Below are 14,449 nucleotides of genomic sequence, written 5' to 3' on the forward strand. Positions count from 1 at the left end.
CAGAGGGTGCTGTCTGTTTCCCCAGGGGTTCCAGAAGGTGCTGTCTGTTTCCCCAGGGGTTCCAGAAGGTGCTGTCTGTTTCCCCAGGGGTTCCAGAAGGTGCTGTCTGTTTCCCCAATGGTTCAGAAGGTGCTGTCTGTTTCCCCAATGGTTCAAGAAGGTGCTGTCTAGTTCCCCAGGGGCTCCAGAAGGTGCTGTCTGTTTCCCCAGGGGTCCAGATATCTGTCCTAAAGTGTGAATTTGTGTCAAGTATTTTAAGTATTTTAAAGTGTGTGTGCGTGTGTGTGCGTGTGCGTGTGTGTGCGTGTGCATATGTGTGTGTGTGTGTGTCAGGTGAAGCATATCTCGGAGGACCCTCCCTGCAAGTGTCCCAATAAGTTCTGTGTGGAGAGACAGGCCCAGGGCCGCTACCGCGTTGGAGAGAAGATGCTCTTCATGAGGGTGGGTGCAACACATCACACACACACATCACACACATCTCACACACACACACACACACCGTGTAGGATAGAAGATGCTCTTCATGAGGGTGGGTGGAACACATCACACACACACATCACACACATCTCACACACACACACACTGTGTAGGATAGAAGATGCTCTTCATGAGGGTGGGTGGAACACATCACACACACACATCACACACATCTCACACACACACACACCGTGTAGGATAGAAGATGCTATTCATCAGGGTGGGTGCAACACATCACACACATCACACACGTCAAACACATCACACACACACACACACATGCAATCACACACACACACACCCCGTGTAGGAGAGAAGATGCTATTCACCAGGGTCGGTAGCAACACATCTCACACACACACATCAAACACACACACACACACCCCGTGTAGGAGAGAAGATGCTATTCATCAGGGTGGGTGGAACACATCACACACACATCACACACTTCTCACACACACACACACCGTGTAGGAGAGAAGATGCTATTCACCAGGGTCGATAGCACCTCATCTTTATAACTTGTTACACAAGAACCTTGTTTTTGCTTGTTTAAAGGGGGAACTCCACTTCCCTTTGGTATTTTTTGTTGTTGTTTGTAGAGACGATGTGAAATGGAGGGTTAACCAGTGAACGAACCTCTGGCACAAGAACCTTGTTTTTCTAACATGATTTTCTAGTTACACACGGTTCAGACACTTAGCTCGCAGGCAGCTGGACTTTCAATTGGGCGTGGACAGTCCCTGCCTGAAGTAACTTTGACCAAATGTTTTGGGTTTAGGGTGGGATCAAATCTGAAGCATTGAAAACTGGTGAAAATGATTTACTGTACGGGATTTACACTGGGGTTGTGTTGTTACATATTGCTGTGGATATTCCCATGTGAACAAATACTATGGGATACTATAGTACTTACTGTGGAATTCTATTGTAAACTCATAGAATTCTATTGTAAACTCATAGAATTCTATTGTAAACTCATATAATTATATTGCAAACTCATAGAATTCTATTGTAAACTCATAGAATTCTATTGTAAACTCATAGAATTATATTGTAAACTCATAGAATTATATTGTAAACTCATAGAATTATATTGTAAACTGTAGTATACTATAGTACTTACTATAGAATTCTATTGTAAACTCATAATTATATTGTAAACTGTAGTATACTATAGTACTTACTATAGAATTATATTGTAAACTGTAGTATACTATACTACATACTGTAGTATCCCTCGATCATGTGTAGTACTGACTATAAATTGTATGTATTCTACAGTATAGACTTAATCTCGGGCCTAACAACACCATGTCAATATATCCTCCAAAGGCTTTACGGGCCTTATCACCTAATGGTAGTATGCTGTAAAATACTACAGTATTATCCACACACGAAAAAACACAGTAGTAAAAACTACAGTAATGTCCGCAAAAACACTATACTTTTCCACTCCGTATCCCAACTTGTACCACTCGTAAGGGAGAAACCTACATGCCAAATCTAGACCATATATTGTGTTCCCTCTATGTTATAGAGAAGAGCAGAAGCTCTGAACTCTCCTGTCAGAACCCAGACCTACCTACAAACCTACAGGTTATGGAACATTTGGCTATTTTTGGTTTTCTCCAGTTGTTTTCCTCAAGGAGAAAGTCCCCCACACTTCCATGTCAAAGATAATTAAACCAAAATACTACAGCAATGTCCCCAAAAATCCTACAGTAATTACTAGAGTATATTACAGTATGCAAAAACACTACAGTAAATATTACAGTATACTCCAATCCACAAAAACACTACATTAATTACCATAGTATATTGTATACTATTTTTTTCCCACTACATTATTTATACTATAGTTAACTGTAAATACTACAGTATTCACTGTAGTGTTTTTGTGGACTTCATTCAGTGAATTCAATAAAATAAAACAAATAAACATATTTTATTTAACCTTTATTTAACTAGGCAAGTCAGTTAAGAACAAATTCTTATTCACAATGACGGCCTACCCCCCCCCCCGGCCATACCCGGACGACGCTGGGCCAATTGTGCTGTGCTCTATGGGACTCTCAATCACGGCCGGTTGTGTTACAGCCTGAATTTGAACCAGGGTGTCTTTAGTGACAGCCTCAAGCACTGAGATGCAGTGCCTTAGACCGCTGCACCACTCGGGAGCCCCAGCATATAAATATAGTAGACCTATAGTACAGTATAATATAATATTTGTTTATATGACTTAACAAGCCAGGTATGAATATGGATGGTACGCCATCTACAGAATATCTTACTTAGGCTCATTGCTCCTCAGTGTCCTCAGGGACCATAGACCCTTTATGACTACAGACGGCTGTTGAATGACTCCTCTTATTCTGTCCCCATTGCAAACACACTCTCTTTTCTCATTGTTCTGAGATTTGATGAGTCTGAATTGAAATGAGTCTGAATTGAAATGAGTCTGAATTGAAATGAGTCTGAATTGAAATGAGTCTGAATTGAAATGAGTCTGAATTGAAATGAGTCTGAATTGAATGAGTCTGAATTGAATGAGTCGTCTGGATTTTAGTTGACCCATTGTTTATTGAACTGTCCCCCTTTTTTTGTCCGGGTTTGTATCCAGGCTGGATTATATTGGGCATTTCAGTTCACCAACATTAAGGTTCTTTATCTCAATGTAAGGTCACAGGGCGTCTCCCAAACAGCACCCTATTCTCTCTACAGTGCACTACTTTAGACCAGATTCCCTGGTCAAAAATAGTGCACTAACTAAAAGGGTGCCATTTGGAACAAGGCCACGTTCATACCGTTACAGCCACGGTGCCACATTGCAGTGTGTTGATATTTGGACTGTGTGGATGACAGACGGCCATTGTCCCTGCTGGTAGCAGCTCCTCTGCTGCTGTGAGGCTTCATTTACTGGTGAATGGTATTCCAACTATGTCTGTCTCGAGGCCAAGAGGCCAACCCATGGAGATATATATATATATATAAGGACTCCTCCTTGTATTGTCCATGCTAAAACGGGTTCTATCCATCTAGACTCCGGTGTCTATCTCTATGGGTCAGCCAGGGTTGATGTGGTTCTGGTTCACCCACTGTACTGGGAGATGAGAGCCCTCCAGTTCAATCCAACAGGCTTGATAAATAGTCCATAGGATTAGAAAAGATGCTTGAGGATAATGCTATTATTGTTGCCATGGCGCTAACGGCGCTTATAATTTTAATAATCCTCCCCGTTTACATGAAAATATGATTTTCTTATGTAGGTAAATAAATACTGTACCTCAAACAGACCTTACAAAAAGCACATTGCGCGAATGAAGTATATTGACAAGTACAGATTGGTTGAGGTGCCCTTGGGATGTGTGGTTACTTGGCAACCTCCAACCAGGATTCACACGTCTGAGAAGGAGGATGCTGTGGAAGGAGGAACTGGACTGTAGTTTGAGATGTGCTGACAATCCGCTCTAGAAAGACCCTCTACTGGTAGCGCAGCTTCTGAATGGACAACTGGATCACAACTAGAGAATAGGACCGGTTCTGTATGTTAGCACGGGTTTTCTCCGGACATGGACCAGTGTTCAGCGTCTGAAATAAACCTTTGGGTCCGATTTAGTGCCATCCTACCGACAGATAACTGAAATATACAGTGAACGTCAGAGCACTGATCATAACATGAACATCACAAAACAAGAAGGACGTGTACAAGGGGAAAAGTATCCACCAAAATTACCATCCAGTGTCTATCTATCTGGAAGCACGCTTTCCCCTTAGAAAATATGTTCTACCGTGCAAAATGTGAATACCCAGCATTCTCTGACTGCCTTTTGTACGATAGACAGTGTTTCTTTCAACCATACGTGAGAGTTGCTGAGCAACCAAGGACAAGTAACAAACAGAGGCAAGAGTCTTGATTCTTCTTTGTCCATGGCTGTTTATATTAGAATCTCAAGAATGCACCTCTTAGATTCTAGAGCGTTGGATGGAATAGAATGTCTGTTACTGTGTGTTTTTATATGTGAGCTTCCTGCTAGACAATTCCAGCAGTTCAATAGGTGTGACCCTCAACCTCTCACTCTAGGTTCTCAGCACAGCGCTCTGCCTTCACTGAGAGAGATGGTTTAATTAAAATTCCTGCAGAGTGGTAACGCCCTCTCCCTTTCTCACCCTCTCTCTTGCTTTCCCCCCTCTCTCTCTCTCTCTCTAGCTTTCCCCCTCTCCCTCTCTCTCTTGCTTTCTCTCTCTCGCTCTCCTCCTCTCTCCCTCTCTCTCTCTCTCGCTCTCCTCCTCTCTCTCTCCCCCTCTCCTTCTCTCTCGCTCTCCTCCTCTCTCTCCCCCTCTCCCTCTCTCTCTCTTGCTTTCCTCCTCTCCATCTCTCTCTCTATCTCTCTCTCTCTCTCCTAGTCTCTCTCTCCCCCCCTCTCCCTCTCTCTCTCTTGCTTTCTCCCTCTCCCTCTCTCTCTTGCTTTCCCCTCCCTCTCTCTCTCTTGCTTTCTCCCTCCCCTCTCTCTCTCTTGCTTTCTCCCTCCCCCTCTCTCTCTCTCTCCCTTGCTTTCCCCTCTCTCTCTCTTGCGTTCCCACTCTCCCTCTCTCTCTCTTGCTTTCCCCCCTCCCTCTCTCTCTCTCTCTCTCTCTCTCTCTCTCTCTCTCCTCTCCTCCTCTCTCTCTCTCCCCCTCCCCCTCTCATTCTCTCTCTCTCTCCTCCTCTCTCTCTCCCCCTCCCCCTCTCGTTCTCTCTCTCTCTCTCCTCCTCTCTCTCTCCCCTCCCCCTCTCATTCTCTCTCTCTCTCCTCCTCTCTCTCTCCCCCTCCCCCTCTCGTTCTCTCTCTCCACTCTGCCTCTTCTCTAATAAAAATGCATTGCTGACAGGTCAGAAATATCCTCCTTTGCTCGGAGAGAAATTAGTTTTCCGCCCACAGTCATCTGAAGACAAAATAAAAAGTGTTGTGGTGCATTGGAATCGTGTCCTTCAGGAGAAAAGCCAAGGGTGTAGGCTTATACAAAGCTGGTTCCTCATCCTCCAGCTAAAAAGCCAAGGGTGTAGGCTGAGTGTAGTGTACAGTATATAGAAGAATGGATACCCTGTCCCTTGGCCTTCCACAAGCAGTCAGTCTGTGGAGACTGACCTTCTCAGTAAATTAATGTGTTGTACCTTTACTGATGGTGCTGACCAGTCTGAAACTTTGAGATCACAGGAGGCCACCAGGCCACCCCCAGGCTCCTCTCTCTCTGCTGGGTACAGATCTAGCTGGGGTCCCCCTGTCTCCCAGCACCATAGATTCATTATTGAAAAGGCCTCTGTACCAAAAGCCCATTATATCCCCGAGTCACAGAGCCTTGGGGACAATACTGTCATGATTGGAACCACTGCCCTGCCAATGGACTGTTGATTGATTCTGTTAAATGTTTGATGTTATTATATTATGCTGCTGGAGGCTTGACAGAGAGCAAACTACATGCACTATCAATCAAATGTATTTTTAAAGCCCTTGTTACATGAACCATTTCCACAAAGTGCTATACAGAAACCCAGCCGAAAACCCCAAACAGCAAGAGGGTTTAATTACAATTCCTCCAGAGTAGTAACTCCCTCTCTCTCTCCCCCTCTCTCGCTCTCCCTTTCTCCCCCCCTCTCTCCCCTCCCCCTCTCTCCTCTCTCTCATCTCTATCTCCTCTCTCTCTCTCCCCTCTCTCTCTCTCCCCTCCCCCTCTCTCCTCTCCCTTTCTCTCTCTCATCTCTCCTAACTCTATCTCATCTCTCTCTCTCTCTCTCCCCTCCCCCTCTGCCTTTCTCTCTCTCGTCTCTCCTAACTCTATCTCCTCTCTCTCTCTCCCCATCTACATGACCAAAAGTATGTGGACACCTGCACATTAAACATCTCATTCCAAATTGAATGGGCATTAATATGGAGTTGGTCCCCCCTTTTCTGCTACAACAGCATCCACTTTTCTGGGAAGGTTTTCCACTAGATTTTGGAACATGCAGGGACTTGCTTCCATTCAGCCACAAGAGCATTAGTGACGTCGGGCACTTGATTTCAGGCGATTAGTCCTGGCTCGCAGTCGACGTTCCAATTCATGCCAAAGGCATTCGATGGGGTTGAGGTCAGGGCTCTGTGCAGGCCAGTCTAGTTCTTCCACACCGATCTCAACAAACCATTTCTGTATGGACCTCGCTTTTGTGCTGAAACAGGAAAGGGCTTTCCCTAAACTGTTGCCACAAAGTTGAAAGCACAGAATCGTCTAGATTGTAATTGTATGTTGTAGCGTTAAGATTTCCCTTCACTGGAACTAAGGAGCCTGAACCATGAAAAACAACCCCTGACTATTATTCCTTCTCCGCCAAACTTTACAGTTGTAAATATGCATTTGGGCAGGTAGCATTCTCTTGGCATTCGTCACACTCAGATTAATCTGTCGGACTGCCATGAGGTGAAGCGTGATTCATCATATCTGTAAATAGCCCATCCAACTACCTCATCCCCGTATTGTTTTGCTCCTTTGCACCCCAGTATCTCCACTTGCACATTCATCTTCTGCACATCTATCACTCCAGTGTTTAATTGCTAAAATGTAATTACTTCGCCAATACGGCCTACTTATTGCCTTTACCTCCCTAATCTTACCTCATTAGCACACGCTGTTTATAGATTTTTCCCTATTGTGTTATTGACTGTACGTTTGTTTATTCCATGTGTAACTCTGTGCTGTTGTTTGTGTCTCACTGCTTAGATTTATCTTGGCCAGGTCGCAGTTGTAAATGAGAACTTGTTCTCAACTGGCCTACCTGGTTAAATAAAGGTGAAATAAACCGTAAATAAACTCCAGAGAATGCATTTCCACTGCTCCAGTCCAATGTCGGCAAACTTTACGCCACTCTAGCCGATGCTTGGCATTGCGCATGGTGATCTTAGGCTTGTATGCGGCTGCTCGGCTATGGAAACCCAATTCATGAAGCTCCTGACGAACAGTTCTTGTGCTGACATTGCTTCCAGAGGCAGTTTGGAACTCGGCAGTGAGTGTTTTAACCGAGGACAGACTATTTTTACACCCTACGCGCATCAGCACTATGCGGTCCCATTCTGTGAGATTGTGTGGCCTACCATTTTGCAGCTGAGCCGTTGTTGCTCCTAGACATTTCCACTTCACAATAACAGCACTTACAGTTGACCGGGCAGCTCTGGCAGGGCAAAAAATGTGACAAACTTACTTGTTGGAAAGGTGGCATCCTATGATGGTGCCACGTTGTAAGTCACTGAGCTCTTCAGTAAGGGCCCTTCCACTGCCAATGTTTGTCTATGGAGATTGCATGGCTGTGTTTATACACCCGTCAGCAATGGGTGTGGCTGAAATAGCCGAATCCACTCATTTGAATGTGTGTCCACATACTTTTGTCTATATAGTGTATCTGGGTGTGGGGAACACTCTCTTACTTTCTTCCTCTCAGAACTGATTAAGTGTACATTGTTGTGTTTGGCCATTGGGGCCAGCAGTCAGCAACAATCAGCAGTATGCCTGCACTGGGTCAAACTGGTACTTCCTGTCAGTGACACTCGAAATGTTTCGCTTCTGATCTGTTATCTTGTTGTTTATCACACCATTCATATGACCTGGTTCCCTTCCAGTTAAAAACACAATGTATGAGGTTATGGACATGTTATTATTTTGTGTGTTTGGTTTTACTATAGTAACAAGTGGTCCACACAAGGGGAAAAAAGGCTATTTTAGGCTTAGGTTTTGGATGAGAATCAATTGTTTGGTTCCAACAAGGACAGTAAAGACAAATGTTTGTCTGATAACAATGTATTTTTTATTTCCCTCTCTTGCCATTTATTGGTGTGGTGTAAGAGGTTGCCATGGTACCCAACCCACCCAGAAAATGTGCAATAGGTAGCAGGCAGCATGTGCGAATAAACAGTTGTAATTTAAATAAACAGAATGTTGCTGTATAAAATTCAGCCCACATTACAATGTATTGGTGAACGCACAGCATGTTGATTTCTGGTTTTGAGTCATTTATTAGTGAAAAGGAATTCAACAATGCCATTGTTAATGATGTGCAAATATTGTACTGAACAAAAATATGAAAAATGGAACATGCAACAAGTTCAATGATTTTACAGAGTTACATTTCATATGAGGAAATCAGTCAATTGAAATAAATAAATTAGGCCCTAATCTATGGATTTCACATGACTGGGCAGGGGTGCAGCCATGGGTGGGCAGAGCCCCACTCACTTGAGAGACTGGCCCACCCACATTGGAGCAAGGCCCAGCCAATCAGAATGAGTTTTTCCCAACAAGAAGGCTTTATTACAGACAGAAATACACCCTCAGTTTCATCAGCTGTCAAGAGTGGCTGGTCTCAGGCGATCCCTCAGGGAGGGCGGGGTGGGGGGGCTGGATGTGGAGACCCTGGGTTGGCGTGGTTACACGTGGTCTGCGGTTGTGAGGCCTGTTGGACGTACTGCCGAATTCTCTAAAAGGATATATAATAGGAGGTTTATGGTAGAGAACTTAACATTCAATGCTCTGGTGGACATTCCTGCAGTCAGCATCCCAATTTGCCCACTCCCTCAAAACTTGAGACATCTGTGGCATTGTGTTGTGTGACAAAACTGCACGTTTTAGAGTGGCATTTTATTGTCCCCCGGCACAAGGTGCACCTGTGTAATGATCATGTTATTTGAATCAGTTTATTGATATGCCACATAGGTCAGGTGGATGGATTATCGTGACAAAGGAGAAATGTTTACTAACAGGGATGTAAACACACTGGAGAGAAATAAGATTTTTGTGCGTATGGAATATTTCTAGAATATTTTATTTCAGCTCATGAAACATGGGACCAATACTTTAAATGTTGTGTATTTTGTTCAGTGTTGTAGGACTTGCTATTAATTATCAGGTAGAACAGAAAATCAGCAGAAATCTGAACCTCAAAGCCAGTTCCATTGTTATTTTTTATTCTTCCCTCTAATCAAGGTCTGATTTAGATCAGGTAGAACAGAAAATCAGCGGTACTCTAGACCTCCAGGATCTGATTTGATTATCCCTGTACTACACCATGAAATTATATTGAAAGCTAAAGATTATCCCAGTTTTTTACAGTCAATCACGGACTACAAGATGAAATCCAGCCCAGTCACGGACCAGGATGTCTTGCTCCCAGGCAGACTAAATAACTTTTTTGCCCGCTTTGAGGACAATACAGTGCCACTGACACGGCCTGCAACAAAAACATGCGGTCTCTCCTTCACTGCAGCCGAGGTGAGTAAGACATTTAAACGTGTTAACCCTCGCAAGGCTGCAGGCCCAGACGGCATCCCCAGCCGCGACCTCAGAGCATGCGCAGACCAGCTGGCCGGTGTGTTTACGGACATATTCAATCAATCCCTATACCAGTCTGCTGTTCCCACATGCTTCAAGAGGGCCACCATTGTTCCTGTTCCCAAGAAAGCTAAGGTAACTGAGCTAAACGACTACCGCCCCGTAGCACTCACTTCCGTCATCATGAAGTTCTTTGAGAGACTAGTCAAGGACCATATCACCTCCACCCTACCTGACACCCTAGACCCACTCCAATTTGCTTACCGCCCAAATAGGTCCACAGACGATGCAATCTCAACCACACTGCACACTGCCCTAACCCACCTGGACAAGAGGAATACCTATGTGAGAATGCTGTTCATCAACTACAGCTCGGCATTCAACACCATAGTACCCTCCAAGCTCGTCATCAAGCTCGAGACCCTGGGTCTCGACCCCGCCCTGTGCAACTGGGTACTGGACTTCCTGACGGGCCGCCCCCAGGTGGTGAGGGTAGGCAACAACATCTCCTCCCCACTGATCCTCAACACGGGGGCCCCACAAGGGTGCGTTCTGAGCCCTCTCCTGTACTCCCTGTTCACCCACGACTGCGTGGCCACGCACGCCTCCAACTCAATCATCAAGTTTGCGGACGACACAACAGTGGTAGGCTTGATTACCAACAACGACGAGACGGCCTACAGGGAGGAGGTGAGGGCCCTCGGAGTGTGGTGTCAGGAAAATAACCTCACACTCAACGTCAACAAAACTAAGGAGATGATTGTGGACTTCAGGAAACAGCAGAGGGAACACCCCCTATCCACATCGATGGAACAGTAGTGGAGAGGGTAGCTAGTTTTAAGTTCCTCGGCATACACATCACAGACAAACTGAATTGGTCCACTCACACTGACAGCGTCGTGAAGAAGGCGCAGCAGCGCCTACTCAACCTCAGGAGGCTGAAGAAATTCGGCTTGTCACCAAAAGCACTCACAAACTTCTACAGATGCACAATCGAGAGCATCCTGGTGGGCTGCATCACCGCCTGGTACGGCAACTGCTCCGCCCTCAACCGTAAGGCTCTCCAGAGGGTAGTGAGGACTGCACAACGCATCACCGGGGGCAAACTACCTGCCCTCCAGGACAACTACACCACCCGTTGTTACAGGAAGGCCATAAAGATCATCAAGGACATCAACCACCCGAACCACTGCCTGTTCACCCCGCTATCATCCAGAAGGCGAGGTCAGTACAGGTGCATCAACGCTGGGACCGAGAGACTGAAAAACAGCTTCTATCTCAAGGCCATCAGACTGTTAAACAGCCACCACTAACATTGAGTGGCTGCTGCCAACACACTGTCATTGACACTGACCCAACTCCAGCCATTTTAATAATGGGAATTGATGGGAAATGATGTAAATATATCACTAGCCACTTTAAACAATGCTACCTTATATAATGTTACTTACCCTACATTATTCATCTCATATGCATATGTATATACTGTACTCTACATCATCGACTGCATCCTTATGTAACACATGTATCACTAGCCACTTTAACTATGCCACTTTGTTTACTTTGTCTACACACTCATCTCATATGTATATACTGTACTCGATACCATCTACTGTATGCTGCTCTGTACCATCACTCATTCATATATCCTTATGTACATATTCCTTATCCCCTTACACTGTGTATAAGACAGTAGTTTTGGAATTGTTAGTTAGATTACTTGTTGGTTATCACTGCATTGTCGGAACTAGAAGCACAAGCATTTCGCTACACTCGCATTTAACATCTGCTAACCATGTGTATGTGACAAATAACATTTGATTTGATTTGTTTGGGATAAAGCAGAACACACATGGTAATTTGTGAACACTGAATGGACAATAATGTAATCTTCTTCTCCTAGATGCTACACAACAAGCATGTGATGGTGCGTGTGGGAGGAGGCTGGGAGACCTTTGAGAGTTACCTTCTGAAACACGACCCATGTCGGATGCTCCAGATCTCCAGAGTGGAGGGGAAGACGTCTCCCATGTCCTCCAAGGACCTCACCTCAAACAGCTACCTAGTGGTGGCAGCACACCACCGCAGCAATGAGTAAAGATGGCCGCACACTACCGCAGCAAAAAGTAAAGATGGCCGCACCCCACCTCAGCAACAAGTAAAGATGGCCGCACCCCACCTCAGCAACTAGTAAAGATGGCCGCACCCCACCGCAGCAACGAGTAAAGACGTCCGCACCCCACCGCAGCAATGAGTAAAGACGTCCGCACCCCACCTCAGCAACTAGTAAAGATGGCCGCACCCCACCTCAGCAACTAGTAAAGACGTCCGCACCCCACCTCAGCAATGAGTAAAGACGTCCGCACCCCACCTCAGCAACTAGTAAAGACGTCCGCACCCCACCTCAGCAACTAGTAAAGACGTCCGCACCCCACCTCAGCAACTAGTAAAGATGGCCGCACCCCACCTCAGCAACTAGTAAAGATGGCCGCACCCCACCGCAGCAACGAGTAAAGATGGCCGCACACCACCCCAGCAAGAAGATGGCAGCAATTCAACCGCTGAAAACCTTCCCACTTGGCTGCCAACAGATTTTCTCGTGGAGTTTTCATTCAATAGGGTTTTCAGTACATTTAACTAAAGCCATCCCTTTAAATATGGTGTACCTTTAATTAGAATTTTGTCGCCAGACTCACTAGAATATGGAGAGAACGGTTCAGAATATTAGGGGTCAATGAAAGAAAAACATTTCAGTCTCCGTTTCAGCACCAATTGGTGGATTTAAGAATACTCTGATCTTGTATATTATTTAGGGATTAGGAAAGTATTCTGAACAAAAATATCAAACGCAACATGCAACAATTTCAAAGATTTTGATGAGTTACAGTTTTATATAAGGAAATCAGTCAATTGAAATAAATGCATTGGGCCCTAATCTATGGATTTCACATGCCTGGGCAGGGGCACAGCCATGGTTGGGCCGGGAAGGGCATAGGCCCACCCACTTGGGAGCCAGGCCCAGCCAATCAGAATGAAAATTTCCCCCACAAAAGGGCTTTATTAAAGACAGAAATACTCCTCCGCACAGCTCTGGTGGACATTCCTGCAACCAGCATGCCAATTGCAATTTAATCAGCTCCTTGATATGCCACACCAGTCAAGTGGATGGATTATCTTGGTAAAGGAGAAACGCTCACTAACAGGGATGTAAACGAATTTGTGTACAACAGTTGTGAGAAATAAGATTTGTGTGTTTGGAACATTTCTGGGATCTTTCATTTCAACTCATGAAACCAACACTTTACATGTTGCGTTGATATTTTTGTAAAGTGTATTTTGAACTATATATTTTGTTTTAGGCACAACATATTGGTGAATCAAAAATAGTGGTTAGATTCATCCTAAAAGTTGACATTAATTTGTTCAAACCATGAAATATTGGAAAGTGAGAAATGTGTACAATAGAGGTTGAACAGTAGTCTATAAATTATACCATAATCCCCACTAATCATAGAACTGTGATGACAACGGTCCAGGCGTCGTGAACCGTACACCAGGCTAACCTGCTACGGTGTGGTCGGAGTCCCATAATGATTCAATCTGGCTACACGTCCTGAATCACTGCACAATTTGTAACAAGTTAGGCTAATATGATCTACTACTGCAAGTGATTATCAGGAACAACCACATGAACGTGACAGAGGGAGAAAAAAGGTCAACTAACGATGTGAAGGAGTGATGCAAAAATGTAATGAAACTAACAGTGACAGTGTATGTGGGTATTACCGTGGAGAGCCTATGAAATTACTGTGTGAGAATGGTGTTATTTCTATCGGGGGAAAGAAAATTGCTATTTTCTTATGCAAGTGATCAGCCTACTGCTAAATACATGGCTACAACTCACAGTAAAGCCTGTGGGGTCCCCTACAGGATAGCTCCCACATTACACACTGACTGCCAAACCAGCGCACACACCAAATTTCCCCCTTTAGCTGAACATTGTGTGACGGCGGGATTCTAGAGTGACGGACGGCCCAGCTGAGCCAATGGCGGAAGACTACACCCCAGCTGAACCAATCCAAAGATCCGATCTCCCAGGATCAACCTACTTTCTGTTTTGTATAAATTGTGTTGTAACGGTTCACTCTTTCTCTTTTCCTGCTGTTCTGTGCGAGCGAATGGGAGAGCCGTATTTACGTGTACCAGATATTCTCACTCTGAAATAAACTGTCGCTTGTCGTACAATTTTAACACCTTGTCTGAATCGATCCTTAACCGGCTCACCCTTCTAATATCCTTTTATCAACAGAACTGACCGGTTGGCTCGACCTTGTTCATTGTTTCATCACGCGTAAAGGTGGAATTAAATCATGGTTATAATCTGTAGACTCACCTCTGCCGCACCATTTATTTATTTGATCTCCGCCCCAAATGAATATCGGGTGAATGGCATGCTATTCTCATGCTAAACTTCAAGGTCAGAAAACGCGTTTATTAAAAATATTTTTAAAAGGAAATTCCTTGTCATTTACGCGCGCTCGGGTAAGAATTCCCTCCATAATGATTTAGTTATTTGGGATGTGAGACTGTTTATAGATCATCGGTTCCCTTGACGATAGTTAACTGGTGATGGTTACCA

At 44.7% G+C, this 14,449-nt stretch overlaps 1 protein-coding gene across 1 annotated transcript in view; it reads left to right on the forward strand.

The window, feature by feature from the left end:
* The window catches only part of LOC124036983 (growth arrest-specific protein 2-like), a 50,140-nt gene extending 37,405 nt beyond the window's left edge, over positions 1-12,735 (forward strand). Inside the window, exons 9-10 of the mRNA XM_046351597.1 lie at positions 334-441; positions 11,714-12,735. Of these exons, the coding sequence (XP_046207553.1) occupies positions 334-441; positions 11,714-11,908 (303 nt within the window). The 3' untranslated portion in view covers positions 11,909-12,735. The remainder of the gene's footprint in view (positions 1-333; positions 442-11,713) is intronic.
* The last annotated feature ends 1,714 nt before the right edge of the window (positions 12,736-14,449 follow it).

The sequence above is a fragment of the Oncorhynchus gorbuscha genome, linkage group LG06 (genome assembly GCF_021184085.1).
Source record: "Oncorhynchus gorbuscha isolate QuinsamMale2020 ecotype Even-year linkage group LG06, OgorEven_v1.0, whole genome shotgun sequence".
Taxonomy (NCBI): Eukaryota; Metazoa; Chordata; class Actinopteri; order Salmoniformes; family Salmonidae; genus Oncorhynchus; species Oncorhynchus gorbuscha.